This window comes from Protobothrops mucrosquamatus, unplaced genomic scaffold (genome assembly GCF_001527695.2).
Source record: "Protobothrops mucrosquamatus isolate PMUCROS unplaced genomic scaffold, P.Mucros_1.0 scaffold963, whole genome shotgun sequence".
NCBI lineage: Eukaryota > Metazoa > Chordata > Lepidosauria > Squamata > Viperidae > Protobothrops > Protobothrops mucrosquamatus.
Genome location: NW_015387207.1, coordinates 205,535 through 224,947, shown reverse-complemented (window position 1 = coordinate 224,947; position 19,413 = coordinate 205,535). Strand labels below are relative to the sequence as shown.

Genomic DNA, 19,413 nt, shown 5'->3' with positions numbered 1-19,413 from the left:
GATCCAACCGGTCAGTCCTAGAGGAGATCAACCCCGACTGCTCTTTAGAAGGCCAGATCCTGAAGTTGAAACTCAAGTACTTTGGCCACCTAATGAGAAGGAAGGACTCACTGGAGAAGAGCCTGATGCTGGGAAAGATGGAGGGCAATAGAAGAAGGGGACGACGGAGAATGAGGTGGCTGGATGGAGTCACTGAAGCAGGAGGCGTGAGCTTCAATGGACTCCAGAAGATGGTAGAGGACAGAAAGGCCTGGAGGAACGTTGTCCATGTGGTCGTGATGGATCGGACACAACTTCGCAATTAACAACAAGGAGGGTGCCTTATAAATTAGATGACAGAGATAGGAAGAGAGGGAAGGAGAGGGGGAGAAAGGGGGGGAGATTTCAAATCCTTCTGGAAAAACAACAAGATGGGAGCCAGCCTTATTATCTCTGCCAGAATGCTGTTCCAAAAAGAGGGAGCCATCACATAGAAGCCCTTTTCCCAAGTCCCACTATTTTCAATTGTTGAAAAAAAAGTCTTCATCATGATTCATCCAAGCCGGGGATAAACAACATGGCGACTGCTTTAGAAAGAAGGTTGCAGTTTATTGAAGAGCCAGACAGAAAGATGGTTCTGGCATGAAGGAGAGAAAAAAAGGGCTGAGCACATGCAGGGAGTGGGTTTTTATACCCTCTGGAGCCTTTTGTTTGAAGTAGTTTCCTGTTCCTGGCTTTGTATTTCCTGTGTTACGTATACTGACCTGAATCTGGGTATGCCTTTCTGGTTTTCTTGATGGTGGTGGGTTAATCCTATTATGTCCCAAGGGTTATATCCTGCTTCCCGGGTGCTGGGGCTAATGACTCTTAGGAATTTGGGTGGGGTATGCAGATTTTAGGTCTCTTTGTCTTCCTAAGCGTCTAGCTCCAACTTTCCTGATGGTTTGCATCTGCATTTGTACAGAGCTGGTTTCTGCTTGAGACAGAGAGACTTGGGGGCAGGGTTGGTTTCTGCTTTTAAAATCTTTTTGAGGAAATATATTTTTCTACCCTTGTAATATTTCCTTCTCTGGAGGGGGGGGGGCTGACTTCCCACACCATCCTATATCCAAACCAGAATCCCTACCGAAAGGGATCCACATTATCCATTTCAGGGGTAGGCAACCTCGGCTTTTATGACTCCTGGACTTCAACTCCCAGAATTCCTGAGTCAGCTATGCTGACTCAGGAATTCTGGGAGTTGAAGTCCAGGAGTCATAAAAGAGCCGAGGTTGCCTACCCCTGATCCATTTCCTCCAGCATCCTCTGGGGCTGCAATGCAACCTCGGCCAAGGGCAAAAAACGTGTTTTCCTTAAGTTTTTTTTAAAAAACAGAGGCTTATACCTCCCCACCATGTTAAAAGTGCCAATATCCCCTTTTAAAATGCTAACAACGACGCCTTTAAAATCCCAGGCAACATCACCACGTCCGAAAGCGAATGTTATTTATTTATTTGTTTTTACAAAACGCAGCCCAACAAGCCAAACGTCCAAAAACGTTCCCCAGAGACGCGTTTTCGCATTCTCTTCTTTCTGCATTTCCTCCGCCCCACCCCCCAATCTCTCTCCACAACCAGGCCCGCGCCCCAAAGGCGGCAAAGCACGGTCCGAACCGACCGCGCAGGCGCGCGCCCCGACCGCAAAGCGCTCGTCAAACAACGCGAGACCTGCCTCCCGCACGACGGTTGCAGGCTAAGGCGCAGGCGCGTTGCCATCTCGCTCGGCGGCAGACAGAGAGAGAGAGAAAAAGCGCGAGACGCCATCCCGCCCGCCGTTGGTGCGCGTGCGCGCGCGCCCCGGCTCTCGCGAGAGTTCGCCACAAGGCGGTTGCCCCGAGTCGTTCTCCGTTGTGCCTCTTTCTCCTCAGCGCCGGGGGTCCCTTTCAACTCTCTGGGCTTCGCCCTTCGCGTCTAGCCGGCGGGCCGCTTCCCTTCCCCCGGAAGAATCATGTCTCGCTACCTGCGGCCGCCGAACACCTCGCTATTTGTGCGAAACGTGGCCGACGATACCAGGTGTGTGTGTGTGTGAAGCGAGGGAGGCGGGGAAAGAAGGGCGCGGTAGGCCTGAGGCGCGACCGCCTCAGCGTTGCCTCGGTATTTCCCGCGTCCCGGTCTTGCTTCGGGGGAGGGGGGGTGTCCAGGCGCCCCTTGGCTGCGGCCAGGCCTGCTGGAGGCCTTCTCGGTCGTTTCCCTGCCCTGTGGCCTCCTCCTCACCCGTTCTTCGGGGTCTCCGTTGTTTCTTCTGCCCGGTTGGCAGAAGATGGTTAAAAATGCCGAGCGGGCGAACGGTTCGTGTGCCCTCCGGGAGCCCTGCGAAGCGAGACGCGTGAAAGAAGCCACTTGGTGCTCGCTTCGTTTGTGTGCCAACTTCTCGTTTTTTTGGCGCCAAAGGAGACTGACGAAGAGCAGCGCGTGAAATCAGGAATATCGCCTCAGTTAGTAAAATGACGAGACCGTTCTGTGTTTGAGAGATTGTGGGGTGGGGAAAGCATTTAAATTTTTTTCTTTCTTTCCCCCTATCTGCAGTTCTGCCGGCTTCCCTTTGCTTTTTTATACAGTTTTTGCTTTAAAAAAATTTCATTTCTGCAGGGCACTGCTGCATGTTTTTCTACATCCACTACTTCCTTTATTCGAATTTAGCCTCATTCAAATAGCTCCTCGATATTAATGTAGTAACTTCCAAAGGGGGGAATAATGTAGTAAATTGAACTATTATTAGAATAATGATTTGTCTGCATAACTGCAATAATGATGTGTCTGCATAATTGCTAGAACAATGAGGTAATGCATAATCAATGGGAAAATTCACTGGGAAAGTTCTGTGTCAGTAATATGTGGCAACCAAATGCGCTTTGCACATGGATACTTTGTATGTAGCAAAACCTTCCATTGTATGCCTGTGAGAAACGCTCCTAATGTATCACAGTGTGTATTTCAATGTGTAGCTCTTTGTTCTTTAAGGAGGGGAGTATAAAAACTGAAGTCTAATCATGCCCTCGTTCAGAATTGCCTATCTAATATGCTCTGAACCTTGCACAAATAAACTTCTCTGCTAAACCCTTCTGGAATTCGTAAGAGTTCTTTCGTTTTCCACAGTTTTAGCACATTCTAAACCTACATTTTTTTCCCTTTAATCTTGGATTACATTTGGAGATTTACATTAAGTTACATTTTTCCCCAGATTCTTCTCTCCTAACCCCTTCCTAAGACTAGGGAACTTACTTGAAATCTGTAGCAAATCTGTTTTTCTCCCCCAGAGTTGTTTATTAATTTGCATCTAGTAAATGGTCAAATTTCTGGTTATTAGAGTTGGTGCGTGAAATCATACAGTCTTGATTATGGTTTGTAGGAGCATGCACACACAAAAAAATATGCCCCATGCACAAAATGGGGTTTGGAAGTCCAGTCAAATATTTCCAGACCAATCATGCAGGTTTCAATTTGATAACAAACCACCTGAAATCAGATGTTCTGATGCAAGAACTTTTGTATATCTCTGGCTGGTAGCCATTTACAAGTTTGAATTTATTCTCTCCAAAGGTTACATTCTTAGTAAATATTTAGCATGAATGATATATTGTGTTAGATATTGCTACATTATATTCTATTAAAATTTGGGTTCTTATTTCAAGCTGGCAAGGGAAAGTTTAGAGCGGAGTTCATACCCTGTAACAAATAAGTGGGAGGTACTTACCAAAGTCATAGGATTGTACTCCCCCAATTCCAAATAGGTCGATAAGTATTTATACACATAGGTATTTTAATTTCTACTCCACTTTCTAATTTGTGAACACAAACAAACGTTAAGTCTTATTGCAGGTCTGAGGACTTACGTCGGGAATTCGGTCGATATGGTCCAATAGTTGATGTATATGTACCCTTGGATTTCTACACCCGCCGTCCAAGAGGATTTGCTTATGTTCAATATCCTTTCTTCAGATGACTGATTGGTGAGAGGGTGTTGAAGTTTGAAATTCACGTTTGTGAATGAGGTAACAAACCTAAATGACAAGGCTGTTTTCTTGTGTTATTTGTAATATGTTGTGTGTGTTCCATTCTCCAGAAGTTAATGCATTGATGAATTTTCATACTTAGAAAACTTTAACTATAGTAAACAATATATTGCATTATTGTTGCACAGGCTTCATATTTAAACTTGTGCTTTTGATTTGGAAATGGCATTTGCTGCTGCCTCCAAAGTTTATCATTGCAGTTCAGCATATTGGGCATTTCTAGTAAATTTATTCTTAATGCTTAGCAAAATGTGATTGATATTTTATTGTTTATTTGATCAAGAACAGACTTGTATAAAATGAGGTGAAAATTCTTGCTCTGATTATTGTCCCCTAATTTACTGTCCTCTGTTGTTGCCTCAGAGTGTAAAGCTGTACAGTAATGGCGACCCCAAAGAGAAAGCATGAAAGAACCTTTAGAGTAGAATTCAAGAATTAAGGCAAGTAGACAAGCCAAAGACCTCTTAAGGATCAGGCTTGAAGAGAAGGGAAAGTTTGGGAAAAGAAAATATAAAGAAAAGCTGGAAGAAGGACAAGCCATAATGGGAGAAAAAGCTTCGCTTTATCTACAAATGGGGGAAAAGGTTGTTTTTCAAAGTATAAAGATAAAGCCATCTGTCACTTTTGACCAAGCATCTCAAGTCCTTCTGAAAAGCACTTAAAGATTTAAAGGTCAAGATGAAGTTGACTGGTGGCCAAGATAAAAGGAGCCTTACCTGATGTATCCTACAGAATAAGAGCTTGCTGGTTGTGTAAGTGGTTAACCAATACTTTTTATTTTAATTTAGTTTAGCTATGGCCCTGTAATAATTTGCTAAATAACCATGTTGTCTGCATTTTATAGAAAAGTACAATTTCAACTAATCATTACTGATTTGAAATGAGGATATCTGCAATAAGATGAAATTTGCTGCATAGGATATTTGTAATTTGACACAAAAGGACAGTTAATCAAGTAAGCTCACTTAGGAGCTTGCAATATGTAACTTGAGCTTAATTTTCCAGCATGTTTTTGTCATAAAATCTTATATAATTTTGCAATGATTTTTAAATCAATCATTGAAAATGAAAACCATTAATTTTAATACAGGCAGTCCCTGGGCTAAGATCATCCAACTTAAAGACAACCTCTAGAGAGGAACAGGATTGTTAAAAAATGGCAAAAGTATTGCAAAATCACTTTTTACAGTGTTTAAAATGGCAGATTGGCTGACTGGCAATGTGATCTCATTCAAAATGGCGGACGGTGTTCTTTGAGCTGACAAATCACTGAAGCTACAAAAAGATTTCATGAGCATCGCAAAGTAGTATGTGTATTTTTAATACAATATATACCTTTTTTTAGCAGTTCATGAATGCCTTGTGCCACTTTAGTAGAAGGACAACACTGCCTGCCATTTTGAGTTGGATCACTTGGCCTTCAGGACAGTGAGAGATTGAATTCCAGAGGATTCTCCTTAAATTGGGTTCTCCTTGCTGGAAATTGTCTTTGCCATAACTCAATTTTGAAGTCATAATTTTAAACTTTATAAAAAAAACTTTGCAAGCAACTTTGTTGTTCTTGATGTCCATCCCTAATAGGCAGAAGCACAGATACAATAGTCTGAAAACAATTTTGGTTAAAAACATTTAGGAAACAACAGGTGCTTAGACCTGGGATTGCCTATATTAGCTTCATCTGGAAAATGCTACACTGTTACTATATTAAAGCTCTCTTAAGAAAAATAATACTTCAGGGTGAGATATTTTTTAAACATTGGTAGATGAAAGATGACATTACTGATATCAGCTAATCTTCGTTATGCTGTAGAACATACAAAAATGAGGACATGTTAGTTGCAAGGCTATAATGGCATTATGGGAAAACAAAAATTACTAATTATATAGCTGCAAATACTTCAAATCTCCAAGTACCTTAACATCTAGCACATTTGAAGATGTCCGGGATGCTGAAGATGCCCTTCATAATTTGGACCGGAAATGGATTTGTGGCCGTCAGATAGAAATCCAGTTTGCTCAAGGAGATCGGAAAAGTATGTACTGCATTTATATTTAAATAAAGTTTGTCAGAAAATTAATACTGAAACATAGCACATAAAGCTGTATGAATTATTCTATCACAGCCACAATACATACATACACAAATTATTGAAATGTTATATTTGCTATTTACTGTTATAAGGATCTGGTAAAAAAATATAGTGCAATATTCTGATTAGAATGTATGATATCTGTAATTTTAGAATATATATTAAAAATGAGGGGTTGGGCGGGCACAAATAATTAATGGAAATGCTTATCATAAGTAGTCAACTATACTACATGGACTTTTCCAAATCAATATTTAAAAAATCATATAAAGCCTACCAGTTACATAAGAGTAGAAAAAGTGTCCTCCCATGGCATTAGTCATTTTATATCCATTTAGTGTAATTGTAGACATGTCACTCAACTACCATGGAAGTTGGTTTGAGATATGAAGCAGTTAAGTACAACAACTTTCCCCACAATAAACATATTTTTGATCATGAGCTGTCTGAATCCAGAATACAAGATATAGTGGCAGCACTTAATCAACCTTTGCTAGTGTCAAAAAGTAAAACGATGTCTAATTTGGTTATTACTTGTATTGGAGACTACAAGGAAACCCCAGGGTTTTGGCTAGACAAGGAAGTCATAAAAATCTTCCTAGCAGAAAGTAGCAATTAGTAGAGAGATTATTAAAAAGAAAATTAACTGGAATTTGGCCTGCTTTCTATTGGAAACTGCTTTTCAACAAAATGAAGAAACATTCTTCCCCACCTACATAACTTTCACATTTAGGTGCTTCATTCCCAATTTTTCAGCTGTGTGATCAATACCAGGTTACAGAGGCCTGCTGCAGTTAAAAATATGTAAGAATGATTGTTAAAAAGTTCATCCAAGGAAGAAAGGAGAAGTTCCCCAGAAAACTTTTGCACAAGGAACAGAATTAATACATTGATAAATTCAGAACAAATTCTCAGTCCGAAATTCAGATTCATCCAGCAAGATTGAATTGTTGTATTATAATTCACATAGATAAGAATTTGCAAGACAAATCTATGATGGCCATCAGTTTGATCACCTATACAAGAAGATTTGAGAAATTCATAGTTAAAACTCAGTGCTTGCTGCTTTTAAGAAATTTCATAGATACTATTCCTCTAAATATCTGTTGTAAGTCAATATGAAAAAAATGCACTAATGTCCTGCTGCAGACATTTTGTGGACACCTGGCCATTGAAGAAACAAAATATTAAGATTGCTAAAATACAGGTAGTCATCTTTTAAGCAACATGGTCATTAAGCAAGATATTGCGTAACTGCAATGGACTTACAGCTTCACTTCTTTTCCAGTCACTAAGCAAATCTTCATGGATTGTTAAACAAGCTATCATGTGACTGTGGGGATGTTGCAACATTTATAAGTGAGGATTGGTTGTAAAGTTACTTTTTCAGGGCCATTGTTAACTTTGTTCAGCTGCTAAACAGGGCAGTCATTAAATGTGGACTATCATACTTGATCATACTGAGAATGGTTTTAGGGAAATGCAGAGTTAAAGATTTAAGAAAAAATGGAAAACAAAGAATGGAAAAGTAAAGCAATAAATGGAACACAGAGAGCAGATAATGAGGGTTTATTGGGAGAGAAAAGCAGTATGGATACAAGAGAAGACAGATTTGAAAATACTTTGTGACAAAGATGATAAGGGAGATAGATGCAAAGAGAATAAATAGATTTGCAGTTTTTTTAAAGACATTTCAAAAGAACAGAAGAGCAGAATAAGTTACAGATGAGCACTTCTGCCCTCAGTGTGCAGTTATTGGGCTCTAATATGAAATACTAAGCTTAAACATTAAGCACAAGTTAGCTTACAAATCAATAAGAAAAGGGGCTAGTATAAATGATTCAAGCTCTCAGTTGATTTCTCTGTTAAAAACTGCTGAGCTTTTCCTAAATATCATACACATTTAAATGTGTTCAAAGCCGGTCCTAGTTGGATTTTCAGTATCCAACCTTTATAGAAGTTGTTGCATTAGATATTAACATTTAATTAAAAACTTTTTTCCCAACAGCACCAAACCAAATGAAAGCTAAGGAAGGAAGAAATGTGTACAGCTCATCTCGTTATGATGATTATGACAGATACCGGCGTTCAAGAAGTCGCAGTTATGAAAGGAGGTCAAGAAGCCGTTCTTTTGATTACAACTGTCGCAGATCTTATAGTCCTAGAAAGTAAGTGTTGTACTACCTTGACCTATGCTGGCCTGTAATGAAGAGGAAACTCATTGACTGTCTGACACCTAGATTCCAAGTCACCTTAGCAGTAACATGCATGGAAGTTGTTATACCTTGCATGAACGATCAGAAATAGTGCATCCTTGAAGAAAAAAGAAATATTACAACTGAAGAATCTTTAGTTGGGGGTGTGTGAGTAATTCTAAAGGTATATGCCACTGTTTACTTTTTCTCATGTACCTTTTTAGCAGTAGACCTGCTGGAAGACATCGCCGTAGCAGAAGTCGTTCAGATAATGATAGGTAAACATTCTTTTATATAACACATTCAAAATCAGAAAAGCCTGTGCCTGCAACAATAAGCCATTTTAATGTGAGATAATACAACACCTAATGAGATTGACCATATTGAAATGTATTATCTTCCTCTTTCTGATAGGTTCAAACACCGTAACACATCTTTTTCAAGGTCAAAGTCCAATTCAAGATCACGATCTAAGTCACCAGCCAAAAAAGAAATGAAGGCTAAATCACGGTCTAGGTCTACATCTTGCACTAAATCTAGAGACAACTCTAAAATGGATTCTAAGGCACATTATAAGTCCAGCTCAAGATATGAAAAAGAATCAAAGAAAAAAGAATCAGCTAGATCCAAATCTCAGTCAAGATCGCAGTCTAGATCTAGATCCAAATCCAGATCCAGATCATGGGCTAGTCCCAAGTCCAGTGGCCACTAAACAGTGTATTTTGTTTTTAGGCATGTATCATCTAGATAAACAATTGAGTTATGATGTTGCAACATTGCTTTAAAATAATTTTTGTTAGTTATCCCTGGAGCAGGCAATTATTACTATTAAAAATACAATACAGATAATCTTACACAACAGAGTCCACTTTGTTAAATGTCTTGGGCAGCTACTAAGATTCTTGTGTTTCTATGTATATTTTTGTAAAGAAAAAAAAAGTATGGTCTTATGCTTCAAATATCAATGTTACCTTGATCATCACTGTTTACACTGTTGCTTAATTTCTGCTGTATAGCCAGCAGATTGAGCAGTTGTTTTGCTGTAGTGACTGCTATGAGCTAAAAAATGTCAACACTCAAAAAGGGTTGTTAAAGGCTGGCTTGTTGCGGACACTTGTGCCAAAATGGTTGGTTCCTTGGGCATCTGAAAGACATTGAAATACTGATAACCTCTGAAGCGATGGTCCTGAGAATAAGTTAGAAAAGGCAGAAATTGCTCACAATGATTTACTGTGGATTTGGCAAAATCCAGGTGCTTTTTTCTAATATGTTAACCTCCCAAAATAAAATACTCAGTTAAATCATTAAGTAAGTATTTGTATGCAATGTGGTGGGCTTTGAGGTTTAGTGAGCAAATTCTGCAAGGCTTTTTGCTGCATTAAATTAAAATAAACATCTCACATTGCACCGTGTATAAAAACTAAACCTCAACACGAAGGTTTTTATAAGTAGTTGGCTTACCTGTTTAGTGCCCCAGGGTTTCATTAGCAGTATTTCTAAATAGAAGTGACAATTTTGAGTTTATACATTAATCTAACTTTCTCTTCAGATTAGGAGGGTTATTTGGTATATGTTGTTTTTGCTTTTGGTAATTAGACTATGGAATGTTGCCATGGTATAAAAGTATTCTCTGGAAGACCATAATATTGTACCAAGAACATAGCTTTTCTGTTGGAAGAATGAAAGTCGGCATCAACCTTCAAAGGCCCTTTACTTCTGTTTAGCAGGAAAATTTAGTATCAATGGAACTCTTGTTTCTGTAGAGAACTAATTTCAAATTTAATACTGTATATTCATCATATACAGTAAACTGCTCAGGAGTAAAGATGCTTTTTAAAATGTTGGCTGTTCAGTAAGCTGAAGGAGTGATTCTAGCATCTTTGTATATTTGATAGCCTCATTTTTGTTTAGTACTAAAAGTTAATGTCCTGCTATGCAATCATTTATTGCTTTTTTTTAAGAGTTCTCCCTAATGTAGTTTAAAGCAAAGTGTAAAATTGTAGTGTTACTGTGCAGCTCTGGCCAGAAGAAACTTGTGGAAATAAACTTTATATTTCCTTTCTTATAGAGGCTTCCAAAAAAGGTATTTTTATATGTTTTTTTAAAATACCAGGTACTACTTTTAAGACATCACTGTTTTGATTAGGAGGACCCGTTTATATTTTGCTTGCTGTAAATCTAGCCTACAAACTAATAAAAATGTAAACACATACATTCTCTACTGTAGTTTTAACTAGTATTGTTTGAAGGTGGATGTGTTCATACTTAAAGAATACCAATGCTGTTTGTTCAATACAGGAGCAGTAATTATTTCAGTTTCATTAGCCAATGAGAAAGACAAGTTTAAAATATTTTATGTTGTGCCAGAACAAATTCTGCCTCAGATCTGAAGCATTGATACAAACATTTTATTTGTGTAACTGCTCATCTTGCCAGTTGTGATTCTGAGTGATGAACTTAAGAAACAAATAAAACCTCGGATCCAGAATAATACAATAAAAAAAAGGTGGGAACTTGAACAAATTGTGCACTGTTTCTTTTCCTAAATTTGGCTTTTTCACAAAAAGATTAAATTTCATCCGTAAGTGAAATAGGCCAATGGAAGTCTTCCTCAAACAGGAAACTGTTGAAAATGTATCATGCTCTTAATAACCATGTCAAATTTTTGACGCCCAGAACAAGTCCATACAGTTTTGAATATTGAACTAAACATTGCTATGACATATTGTATAAGATACCTGAGCTGCAAAACTAAAATTGTTTATGAATGTTAATATTTTTTAAACCATCTTGTTCAATTTAGGTAGGACAATATAGCCAACTAGTGCCTATTTTTCTAACTTTAAAAAGCTTGGTGGCTTACCCTTTTTTGTATGAATCATTCTTATGCATCAGATATATTTCATACTGTAATAAGTTTAAAGCAGAATTAAAATTGGCACATCCAATCAAATTAAAATACAGGTGTCATCAAGCAGCACAAATAGTTTCTCTTAAGCTTATTTGGTTCAATATATCCAGCATACAATAATCCAGTAATATATGAAGAACAAATTGAATTTGCTCTCATGGTTGTTAAATAGGGCTAATCATAACCGCCTTATGCCTAACTGCAGATAATTTAGCACATCTGTACTTTTCATTTTTAATATCTATCATGATTCACAGCTCAAAGTTAAAGCCTCTGCTTTACAAATAAAAATTCTTCCATCTAAAGGTTTCTATTGAAAGAAACAAAACCACTGGGTTACTTGCCAATTATCTGCAGCTGTCCATATTAAAATGGAATTCATGCACATGGTTGCTTTTTTCTCTTCAACCTCCTTTCCCATCTTTAAATCTATGGACAATATGTCCCTTAATGCTATATCTGCTTTTTTAGTTTGTAAAGAATAAAAATGCTATAAATAAAGTAGCAATCAACACACTGCTGGGGAGAAAAGGTTAAGGATTTTTATTTAAAATTTGTTTCAAATTCATATCTAACAAGTATAGAATTTAGAGTATCAAAATTACATCTGGGATACAACGATTTTCAAATGTCTGGGATACATTTGGGGCATAAGGTAATATTTTGAGCAAGTTGTCCAATCTGTTTTATTTGGGAATATTTTAAATGTTTTTGATGGTTGCTAAAACATTTTGAATATATATGTAGCTAAAATGTGCAACAATGTACAGCCAAATACCCCTCTTTAAAAAAAATATTACATGGCAACTAAATGTTTCATTACTATTGTTGGAAATTTAGCAACATTAAACATTTTGTTATGTATAATGTTTGTTTACGTAATCTATTTACATAATCTATTTTTACCAAGATACATAGTGCCTAATACATCTGAAATTCTATCAAATTCTAAAGTTGCTGCTTCTAAGAAAAGTTCAGACACAAGACAAATAATAATTCTAATGGTATATAATGAAATACTTCTTTTTAACAAATGACAGCATATAAAACAGCTAAGAAAAGTGCTACAATATTTAATACATAGTTTAAAAACAAACACTTGTAAAAACGCTTTATTATATATTTTGACAAATACAAGATGGGGTTTTGGCATTTTGGACACTGGAACTTCTAATACTTTTGTTTTTCTGCTAAAAGTACTTTATATATCCAAAATGAAAGCAACCATCAGAGGGTACATTACAACTGTATGCAACAGTTATAGTATGCAGTTGAGGTTTCACTGAAAATGCAACCTTACAGCCCAGTCCCAAACACACCTGAATAAAACAGTTTTCAATAAAGTATATTAGGACTGAAATCTAAAGAGTGCATAATCATTTACTGAATTATCAAGATTTTTTTCTCTGGACTGGACTGCGCCCTTCAAAAAAACATTTACTTTTTTAAATGGTACTTTCTACCAAGTTAAATCCAAATTATCATCTAAACAGACGCAGGCTGAGCACATTCTTTCACTGATACTCAAGTGCAATGGCATCGATATGTGCTTTTAAAGTTTTTTTTTTAGCAATTTTTTTTATAAAAATGCCATGTATTTAACATGGACTTGTTTACATTCAGCAGTTTTGTACTAAAAATAGTTCTTTTTGGCAGGAAAGCCTACAATAAATTTACATATGCTACAAGTTTTACATTTATTTACATGGCTCTTCCTTCCCTCCATAAAAGATGTTTGTACAATTGTCAAATTCTTTAAACAAGTTTACATAATAGATTGCCCTATTACACACTGGCCTTAGCAATTCAGTTTCAGGAAATGATGCAAAACACAGAATGCGTATCAAAAACAGCTTAATAAAATTCACTGAAGAAAAAAGACACTAGAAGCTTTTGGCAGTACCAGTCATTACGAACATTCAAGTTGGCACATTTTGGGGGTATCAATCAATCTTCAATGCATTATAAGGATTGTACAAGAACTAGATCAATAATGAAAATAATTGGCATGCAATTAAACAAGCATTTATATAGATTGGCATTTCAAATCCAAATTTTGGATTTCGAGTCCCAAGGCTTTGGATATTTGCTTGCCCAACCCATCAGTTCAATGATAGAAAAATGAGTTACTTGAAGAAATTAAGAAATTTACAACAATTTGGGCTAAGAGCTCAAAAACTGATTTTGAATACTTACAGAATTTCACAGTATAGGGAATAATCATATTTTGCAATTACATTGCCGTTGTGATTAGAAATTGGTTTGGCTTGTATTACTGCATCCCAAAAGACATACTGTCGAGCACACTTTCTGAGAAAGAAAACTAAAATTATCTAATACAATTTGTATAGAGAACAATGACTGAGATTTGGTCTAGGCTATCAAATTATTTTAACAATGCATCTGCAGCACATAAAAATGGATACAGAGTAACACCCAAAAGTGAAGTATTTAATTAAGAGTATTTCCAAGGAGTGCTACCTTTCACCATCCTACACAATTCAACTACTTTCCAACATGGTGACTTAGTTCTGCATGCTGTGCTTTTTTTTTTTTTTTTTTGAATTATGGACTCCAACATGGACTCATACTGAAACTATGAAGTGTCATTTTCTATGGAACTTAAGCCTGTACTTTCAGTAAGGTCTTAAGTTGAAAAGTCATGATTTCTTTATCCGCGGGGTTAAATGATACAGTTACCCAGTGGCTCGGTGGTTTAGGAAGAACACTTGGGGATGGGGGCTCACTGAATTTTGCTCCAGCATAGTTTTGGTTGGTTTGAGGCATGAAAAGTGAGTGGGATAAAGCTGGATTCCAAGTCTGGTTGGTTTGGAAATGCACTGTGGTTTTTCCTTCATTGTGCATGGCCTGCCATGCTACAGATGATGGGTTGCAGCCATGCCCTCTCTCTTTCTTGTGAATTTTCTTCATATGGGAATTCTGATCTTTACTCTTTTTTCTATTATTCAGTTGTTGATGGCTCTTGGTAGCATTTCTGGACTGGACAGATGGAACACTGAATCTTTCTCCACCTCCCATCTTCAAGTTAAATGTCACCTATCCAGGGATTGGGAAGATACAAGAAAAGACAAAACTTGTCAGGGGAAACCTAAGAAAATTTGGCATATGATGTAACCATAATATTCTTTTGTTTAAAAAAAAACCCTTCAATGGCAATGCCAGAATATATTCAGATTGCAAAGGCTAGAATCATAGCTTTACTAAGTCTTCAAATTATCCTGGTTCCAAAATTTGGCATGTTATGCTGGGTTTTGAATTACCATATTGATCTAACTAACTTATAAGCAAAAATCTGCTTAAAAACGATTTCGTCAATATTCCAGATAATAGCACAATTTATGCAACACAAATACCTCTGGAGGTTTAAAATTGCTATGAAATTCAATTCCGTAGTACGTTGGCTTGTTTCACATACCACAGTAAATTATGTTTTTTTTCCAACCATGGTTTGTTAAATAAAGCATAACAAATTAGAAAACATAGCACAATAAGCTACTTAAAAGAGCTTTTCTGAAACAAAAATCTTAGAGGCAACATTCCATCAGGTTTGATTTTTTTTTTAACACCATCAACCTCTTCCTATTTCAGTAAAGGTGCACCTTCACTGTATAATAAACCAGGCCTGTTTTAAATATTTGTTAGGTTTTTTTAATCTCGCCTTTATTACTTTACAAGTAACGCAAGGCAGTGGACATACATAATGTTCTTTCCTCCCATTTTCCCCACCACAACAGCCCTGTAAGATGAGTTGAACTTTGCCCAAAGTCACCCAGCTGGCTTTTGTGCCTAAGGTGGGACTTGAACAAGTGTCATCAAATGTATACTGCATGGCAATTTTCTATGCGGTATAAAGCCAAAAGAAACAGCCAATTAGATATTTTAATGGCTGATAGAAGACAAAGATTTAACTCAGTGGTTCTCAACCTTTTTAATGCCGCGACCCCAACCGGTCGTAAGTCGAGGACTAAACCAGTCGTAAGTCGAGGACTAAACCGGTCGTAAGTCGAGGACTACCCAATTGGTCGTAAGTCGAGGACTTTCCCTGCCCGGGAGCGCCGCACATGCGTGGTTCCGCCCCCTGCGCCAGCCGAGGCGTAGCTCGCAAGTGGCAGAGATGGAGCAGGCCAACCACCAGCTGGCCCAGCCGAAGGGAGGTAAGGCACCTGCCGGAAAAGGGGAAAAAATGGCGGACAAAAAAAATGGCGGACAGCCTTCTTTGGCGACCCCCATGAAATGGTCGATCGACCCCAAATGGGGTCCCGACCCACAGGTTGAGAACCACTGATTTAACTACTTACTGAATTTTAAGGTACAAAATAAATAAACTGGTCCAAAAGTTATGATTTAAAACATTTACATATCCACCCATCTTCTATTCAACTCTGGGTAACTCCTACTCAATAATTAAAACAACCTCAATAAAGGGCAGAATACATATGTCTATTAAAATGACAAACATTAAAAACCTGGCACCAAAGCGAAGTTTCTTAACATACTCAATAAATCCTCTTATCCACCTCACCCTATTCTCAACTCTCAGGGGAAAACCAGGTCTAAGTGCTTTTCAGAAGGCTAGAAGAGTAGGGGGTCTGCCAAACTTCAACGGGCACGAATGTTCCACAGGACGGGCTGCCAGGGAAAAGGCAGATCCCTTAACTTCATTACTTTCTACACAAGGAATAAGTCTTCCAAAGAAACAACAGTATATAAAGGGAACCCCCGTCTTTCCCAGAGACACAATTTATGTGGCTCCCATTTACCTTTCAGTTCTGTTTTCAGATTCCACAATGTCCACCTCCTGTCCTCTTTCTTGCTGCCAGACTTGAAAGAAAAGATGCTGACTTTTATTGGAGCTCTTTTGGCTAGGAATGGTAGTTCTCATGGGCTGATTTGCCGTTTTCAGCCACGAAGCCAAGCCCAACATCAGATTCTCGGCACGTGGGCTTCAAGGGTAGAAGTCCCAGCTCTAAAATGAAATTTGAAGTAGAAAGTCAAAGAAAGTTCCCAGTTCCAAATAATGTTTTATTTTTTTAAAAAAATATTGTTACTTTTATTTTACAATAAGTTGGCAGAGGCAAAATATAACCACTATCTGAATACAAAAATCTGTTATATTTGTGTACCACTTCCTATTTTAAAAGGTATCAAAAGTGATTTATTTTTATAGACTAAATCAGTCCAGATTATTAAATTGATAAAGCACTAAAATAAAATAAATTTGTGTGTAAATAATGGTACCCAGAATATTTCTAAAAGCAGAGTACCATAACCAAAGGCTTTAATGTGTATCTAGAAACTGTCTAGATATGTCAAATACAAATTCACCATTATTACCTGTATCAAATATTGAGTTTTAGTTTTATTTATTGTATGCTGTCCATACTTCAAAGTCTGGTTTGGACAGCAAACAGAAAAATAACCAAGTCAAGAAAAAATCCCTCAAAAATAATAAACGTACAAATATTTGCAGTATTGAAATTAAACCTACAAATAGACACAGTACTGAAATTATACAAAAAGAAAATGTCCAAAACATGCCCACCAAATTCACATTGTCAATAACAGGATATAATTGATAGAATGACCAGTTTTAACCACTTTAACCAATGCCAATGCCCTGGCTGATGGACCCTGAAGAAGACAGGAAAATGACTGAGGCAGAAGGCAGGCCAGAGTCCTGTAGGACCTAGAAGGTGACAACTAGCATCATGAATTATATCCAAAAGCCAATCAGCAATCAGGCCTGACACAATGTCACCCAAGAATATTGAGATATTCTCATCGCTGCCTAGGATTGGTTAGAGCAGTGTTTCTCAACCTTGACAATTTTAAGGCATGTGGACTTCAACTCCCAGAATTCCACAGCCAGCATTGCTGGCTGTGGAATTCTGGGAGTTGGGAGTTGAAGTCCACATGCCTTAAAATTGTCAAGGTTGAGAAACACTGCGTTAGAGTATGGGGCAGCTGTTTTCCAAGGGCAGGACTGTGCAGACTATATTATCATAATCCAAGTGGGAGGTGACTGAGGCCTGAATGTAAGCAGAATCTCCTGATCCAGGAGTGGCCAGACCTAGTCTACAAGATTTAATTGCATAAAATGTCTCCTAGTCAGAGCTGCCACTTGTTGCTCAAATAGGAGCATGAACCATCTCGCAAACAAAGGAATGCAATTCCATTCAGAATCAGAGACGGCATTACTCTGGAAACACTTGGCTCCCAAATCCACTATATTTTGAGGGATTCAGTTGGAGACTCCAGACCCTGATCCGATATTTCTATAATATATTGCATTACCTGTTTGACCCAAGGAATATCAAAAATACAAGTACAAAAAGGCCAACTCTGCACATGCCTATTCACAGACTCAGAACCACGACAGAGAAGACCACAAAAATCATCTAATCCAACCCTCTACAGTATATAAGCAATCAATTAAACCAATAAGAGGTGACTGTCCAGCCTCTTTAAAACTTTCAGAGATGGGAGAACCCACAACCTCCAAGAGTAAGCTTTTCCACTGTTGTATAGATCTTATCCTCAGAAAATGTTTGCTTAAACAAACTTACTGCATTTCATCTGGATTCTTATCACCACTAAGCCAAAGTGTGTACAGAATTACAGTCTTCCATCAGCAACAACAGTGAGGGAGGAATGGAGTGAGCAAAGCCCAGTGCATTGTTTCTGTTCTCTGTTAAGCCAATTCATCTCTATTAAAACACCCAAAGAGCAATCTTTTCACAACCACGGGAGTGTTCCATTGTCTATCTAAGTTTCCATCTGAATGGCAAGTTTTGCCTAGCACAACCCAGTTATATCAACTAATTCCTGTGCAAAGACATAGACAGCTAACCAAAATCTTTATAAAACATTCTTGAGGGTCCCCCTTACAACAAAGGAAAGTTTTAAGGAAGTATTTTAAGTATTTAAAACAGTGTGACGCCATTCCTGCCTTCTTCAGCTCAGTGCCCAGATAAGCTGGTCCACAACTGCCATTAGCCCTACCAGCCAAAACAAAAGTCTATTGTTTTACAAGATATTTGAAGGATAGAAGCTGGGAGAGGGCAATTTATATTAGTTAACACTATCATTGTTTTACAAGATATCTGAAAGATACAAGCTGGGAGAGGGCAATTTATATTAGTTAACACTATCATTGTTTTACAAGATATCTGAAAGATACAAGCTGGGAGAGGGCAATTTACATTAGTTAACACTATCATTCCACTACTCAAAAAAAAAAAAATCTTCTCAACAGCCAAGAAACTTATTGCAAGAAAGACGGCCCTCGCACACAGAAACCCACCCCCTTGAACCGATTTGCACAACTCTGCACTGCAAACAATCCAGTGTACACATTGCACATCAGTTTCATCAGACCGCGTTGTTAAATCATCTACCCCAATTAGTAAACCATTCATTGCCAACAAGGAAGGAGTCTGCCATCGGGATTCTTTTCCTCCGAGCCCACTCCTCATCCTGAAGCGGTCTACACACAACGCAACACAACCCACACACGGAATTTCCAAGCACCGCACAACTGGGGGTGGGAGGGGTGAGGGAATTTCCCAAACCACATCCTCGAGAGAAGGAGGAAACCAAACAAAGCCTTACCAGCTCCCTGGTCTTCCTCTTCTCCACCCCGCCATCCCCCCCCCCAAAAAGTGAATTTCACTCCTTTTTCGCCCAATAAAGCAACTTGCCGAGCTATTAAAAGAGACGGGATGTTTAATCCCCAAATGGGGAAGGGCATCTATTAAACTAGAGGCCAGGGGTAGGCAACCTTGGCTCTTTTATGACTGGTGGACTTCAACTCCCAGAATTCCTGAGCCAGCACAGCTGGCTCAGGAATTCTGGGAGTTGAAGTCCACCAGTCATAAAAGAGCCAAGGTTGCCTACCCCTGAATTAGGGGGAGGACTGTTGTACTCACAGAAAAGTCTTCAATGCAAGGAGAGGGATAATTAAGCAAAAAGCACCCGACAAACTACACAGATATTTTCAGAGGGGTTGTTTTTTTTTCCTAAGGCTGCCCTGGAAGGCTTACTCCCCCCCCCCGCTCCAAATGAACTATTAAGCAAAGTCATCGCAAGTTCGGCCCCCGATTCTCTTGAGCCCCCCCCCCCATCCAACCAGGCACAATGCAGCCTCTCCTCCTAGTCTAGAGGCCT

At 38.2% G+C, this 19,413-nt stretch overlaps 2 protein-coding genes across 7 annotated transcripts; one reads left to right on the top strand and one right to left on the bottom strand.

The window, feature by feature from the left end:
* The first annotated feature begins 1,825 nt into the window (after positions 1-1,825).
* SRSF10 (serine and arginine rich splicing factor 10) lies at positions 1,826-14,219 on the top strand. 6 transcript variants are annotated; one of them, XM_015819657.1, is made up of 6 exons: positions 1,826-2,030; positions 3,837-3,941; positions 5,960-6,063; positions 8,129-8,288; positions 8,540-8,593; positions 14,197-14,219. In XM_015819657.1, the coding sequence occupies exons 1-6, from the start codon at positions 1,966-1,968 to the stop codon at positions 14,201-14,203; spliced, it is 495 nt and encodes a 164-aa protein (XP_015675143.1). In that variant the 5' UTR covers positions 1,826-1,965; the 3' UTR covers positions 14,204-14,219. The 6 variants fall into 6 exon arrangements, with proteins under 6 accessions (XP_015675143.1, XP_015675140.1, XP_015675139.1 ...); XM_015819654.2 differs by lacking the exon at positions 14,197-14,219 and adding an exon at positions 8,730-12,090 and having other exon boundaries at positions 8,543-8,593; XM_015819653.2 differs by lacking the exon at positions 14,197-14,219 and adding an exon at positions 8,730-12,090.
* On the bottom strand, positions 12,284-16,213 carry PNRC2 (proline rich nuclear receptor coactivator 2). Its single transcript, XM_015819660.1, has 2 exons — positions 16,008-16,213; positions 12,284-14,283 (listed from the first exon to the last, which is right to left on the bottom strand). The coding sequence occupies exon 2, from the start codon at positions 14,263-14,265 to the stop codon at positions 13,849-13,851; it is 417 nt and encodes a 138-aa protein (XP_015675146.1). The 5' UTR covers positions 14,266-14,283; positions 16,008-16,213; the 3' UTR covers positions 12,284-13,848.
* Between the last annotated feature and the right edge of the window lie 3,200 nt (positions 16,214-19,413).

What these genes read in the sequence shown, in the direction of transcription:
- SRSF10 (XM_015819653.2), top strand. Translation starts at nt 1,966, where the DNA reads ATGTCTCGCTACCTGCGGCCGCCGAACACCTCGCTATTTGTGCGAAAC. An exon ending in AACGTGGCCGACGATACCAG is followed by an intron (nt 2,031 to 3,836) that starts GTGTGTGTGTGT and finishes GTCTTATTGCAG; the next exon opens with GTCTGAGGACTTACGTCGGG. An exon ending in AGAGGATTTGCTTATGTTCA is followed by an intron (nt 3,942 to 5,959) that starts ATATCCTTTCTT and finishes AACATCTAGCAC; the next exon opens with ATTTGAAGATGTCCGGGATG.
- PNRC2 (XM_015819660.1), bottom strand. Translation starts at nt 14,265, where the DNA reads ATGGGAGGTGGAGAAAGATTCAGTGTTCCATCTGTCCAGTCCAGAAAT.